Source organism: Monopterus albus, unplaced genomic scaffold, assembly GCF_001952655.1.
Source record: "Monopterus albus unplaced genomic scaffold, M_albus_1.0 scaffold9.1, whole genome shotgun sequence".
Taxonomy (NCBI): domain Eukaryota; kingdom Metazoa; phylum Chordata; class Actinopteri; order Synbranchiformes; family Synbranchidae; genus Monopterus; species Monopterus albus.
This window is the reverse complement of record NW_018127889.1, coordinates 660,403-663,809: the sequence shown is the minus strand read 5'-3', so window position 1 is coordinate 663,809 and position 3,407 is coordinate 660,403. Positions and strand designations below refer to the sequence as shown.

The window sequence follows — 3,407 nt, the reverse complement described above, 5'->3', positions numbered from 1 at the left end:
AGAGAATGAGGCTGAGCTGCAAACGTGGTATGCAGATCGCTGTGTACTCTGCCATGTTTGGCCGAACTCAGCAGGGCACGCTGGAGTGTCCCCTGCACCACAGGAGGGCCCTGTCAGTAGGTGAGACATGTTCTTACTCTCACATTATAGGTAGCAAGGCTGTTGGGTGGCTAAGGAAACCACATTGCTTAAAAAAAAAAAAAAAGAAGCTCTCTGACGTGTCATTTTGTCGATCATCCTCTGGACAGGTAAACTGAAGTGCTAATACTGTAGTATTAACATCAGTGAGTGCGGTTATTTTCCTTTGCTTTATTCACAGTGTTAGGTTTGGGGTCAGTCTGAGGTCAGCAGAGAAATTCAATTATTTGCATGACGATACAAGCTGGGAATGCAAATCAGCCCTGCTAGGGTTTGCATGATGTAAAATGACTTTCCTTGTACTGCTAATGACTTGGGAGAGTGGGACTTCAGGTCACTTCGGGGTTTTGATTTCTTCTCTTTGCAAAGACATTTGTCTGAGCAAAACGTGCTGTACCAGACATTATGCATCATTTAACACTTTTATTGATGACTTAAACATACAGTACCTCGAGGCTCAAAAATTTCTTTTGACTTCAGTGATATTGCCTTGAGATTCTTCTGTGGTTTGGTGGACTTTATAAATTTCCTCTGCAGCTTCTTTACCCCAGAGGTTCTATGATTCAAGCATATTTACCTCTTTTAACCTGTTGTTAATAGTTTAACTTTTAGAAAAATATCACCATTTGGCATTTTTTATCTTCTTCTGAAATTCTTGTGAGATATAAAACCACCTTTACAGCTCAGGTCAACACACAGAAACGCACACATTGCCAGGGGAATTGTGGTGGAATGTAGATCAGATGTCTTTGTCATCAGAAGCGCAGTTTGGCTCGTTGAAAAGGGACAGTATTATGTTCCTTCCAAGTTTGTTGTGCGTGTGTGTGTGTCTGTGTCTGTGTGTGTACAGTATGTGTGAGTGCATGGGATGACCAGATGTACCCTAACCCTTGTTTAGGGGAATGTTAATGACTTTTGGATCCATGACAAGTAGTATAACCATAGCTACCATACTGGTGGCCCTGGCCTCTTTGTTTGGCAGCGTATTAACTTCACTTCGTTTCTTTCGTTAATGTATCAAAGGAAACAGCACTGAGATTTTAGCTTGTAAATAAGTATCCCCAGAAGGTGTAGGTTAACTGGTGTGTGTCTTCATGAGGGTGTGCTAGAAAGAGCTTGTACAAAATTGTGAAGGAAGGCTAAATGTCATTTGTCATATGATTCACAAGTCAAACAATGGACTATGGATATGCCCTCAAGTGTGTTTTTGTGCACCTGGGTGTTTGTGTGTGTTGCCTTCTTTATGACAGAGGTGATGGGATGAGGTCAAAAGGCTGACACAGGCATCAGTCACCAGGTAATCAGAGACGTTATATATTAAAAATGACATTGTGTGAGTATGTATGCATCTATGTGTGTCTGTATAAGAACTGTGGGCTGCTTGGATGCAACCTCAGGTGGTCCAGGAAGGTAGAACAAGCACTTGTAGCAAGTGAGGAAGGGCTGGTCTGATATCTGGTTTCTAAGTCAGGATTAAACACAGTAGCCAAGTTCTCTCCGCATTGATGAAAAATTGATTCTTTTGTTACAGCTGTGCAAAGGCCAAAAGAGAGCAGAGGAGATGTGGTGTTCACAGTCAGATCACTTTAACCTTGTGTATGGTTGACTCGCGAACATGCGCCCTGTTGTTACTGTCCACCAATTATACATCATGCTTTTCTGTCTCTTAATTACATAGACATACATGTGTACACACACACACTCCAGCCACCCACAAACACCTACTGGGGCTGTTCCAGGCTGTCTAATGGTGCCCTACTGGGATTTCCCCTGTCAGCTCTGTCTTTGATGTGGCTCCCATGTCACCAGGAGCAGGAAGCCTATATGTTTTGAGTGACAGGTCTGTTACACACTGTTAATTATTTTTAATTGCTTTCCCCTTCTTTTTGCTCTCCTGTCCATGATGGTATGGTATGGTTTGTGTGTGTGTGTGTGTGTGTGTGTGTGTGTTGGGTTGAAGAAGAATCTGAATAGTCCCTGAATGCCTCCGACTTGAGAAATAATTTCCTGTCATCCTATAAGCACAGCTGAAGAAATATCTATGTGTATGTATATACATTTTGTGCATGTATTTATCTGTGGAGGGGTGTTTTGTGGGTTCTGGAAAAAACTTGACATATTAAGTTATATTTTAATCCTCTATTACAGTAAAATCTAATCCTACTGAAGTGACTAGATCATTTACAGTAAATGTGTGCAGAAGAGAGTGGTCTCAAATTCATTATTGGCATTCCCAGAAAACATTTGGGCATGTGCAGGACCTGAAAGTAAGTCACGTTTCTATTATACAAGGACTTTTAATCTCATAACAATGACTTCAGTCTCCATATCAAATGATAACATATTACAGGTGAGTCACAGTAGAAGGGGAGATGAGTATTTTTGACAGGTTTGTCCGCCCATTGTTTTGGAAATTCCAGGAAAGGTGTGCGTGGGTGGAAAACCTGGAGGACTGTTATGGAGCGTTGCTGTGAGAATCTTCTGGGAAACATTACTGTGGATGTGTGTGTTTGTGTAGGTTGGATGGGATTGTGTATCTGGATGTGTATGTGCTCAGAGATGTTCTTATGTTGGAGGTAAACACACAAGTGCTGTCCTGTACTGTAGATTAGTTTGACAGTCATATACCACAGTATATTCTCTCCTCAGTTAGTTTTAATACTGCCAACACACTAGAGGTACTCTTTGATATATTATTCTAAGTGAGAAAACTCTCAAGTTCAATGTAAACACACAGTCCAAGGCTGATGCTGGTTCAACCAAGCAAAATGCTGACGGATCACGAATTTGACAGAAGGTGCTGAGCCACATAGAGGAGCTGCTGGTACAGGGCAGCATATCAACACACACTTCAAACACATCCTGCACAGAGAAACAAACACACAGTGGTACTGAGACTGGCAATAGGAGTGGTTGATCAACTCTAGGTTATTATAAAAGAACATATGTACATCTCCTAAGTTTTCTTATTTGTGGCTCTGCGTACGTGACCTCTGCTGTATCTCTGTTTCCTCACTGTGATCAGTTGTGTGAGAATAAGTGCTTGTGCTTGTTGAGGAAACTCCACCCCTTCCTCGTATACTGCTTCTCTTGACTGTGGACCTTCTTGTCTAAACTACAGACCTGCCCTTGTTGGTTGTGGAGGATAGAGGGGTTGGTGCGCAGGCTTGTAGGTGGTTGAGGGTAAAGGTTAGAGGTAACGGGGTTATTCATGCCTGTTCCCCTGTGTGTGTGTGTGTGTGTGTGTGTGTGTGTGTGAACGTGAGAGG

At 42.2% G+C, this 3,407-nt stretch overlaps 1 protein-coding gene across 2 annotated transcripts in view; it reads left to right on the top strand.

The window, feature by feature from the left end:
* The first annotated feature begins 6 nt into the window (after positions 1–6).
* eva1aa (eva-1 homolog A, regulator of programmed cell death a) overlaps positions 7–3,407 on the top strand; it is a 32,978-nt gene continuing 29,577 nt past the window's right edge. For both annotated transcript variants that reach the window (XM_020588506.1, XM_020588497.1), the window contains exon 1: positions 7–120. In XM_020588506.1, coding sequence (XP_020444162.1) covers positions 30–120 — 91 coding nt within the window. In that variant the 5' untranslated portion in view covers positions 7–29. The remainder of the gene's footprint in view (positions 121–3,407) is intronic.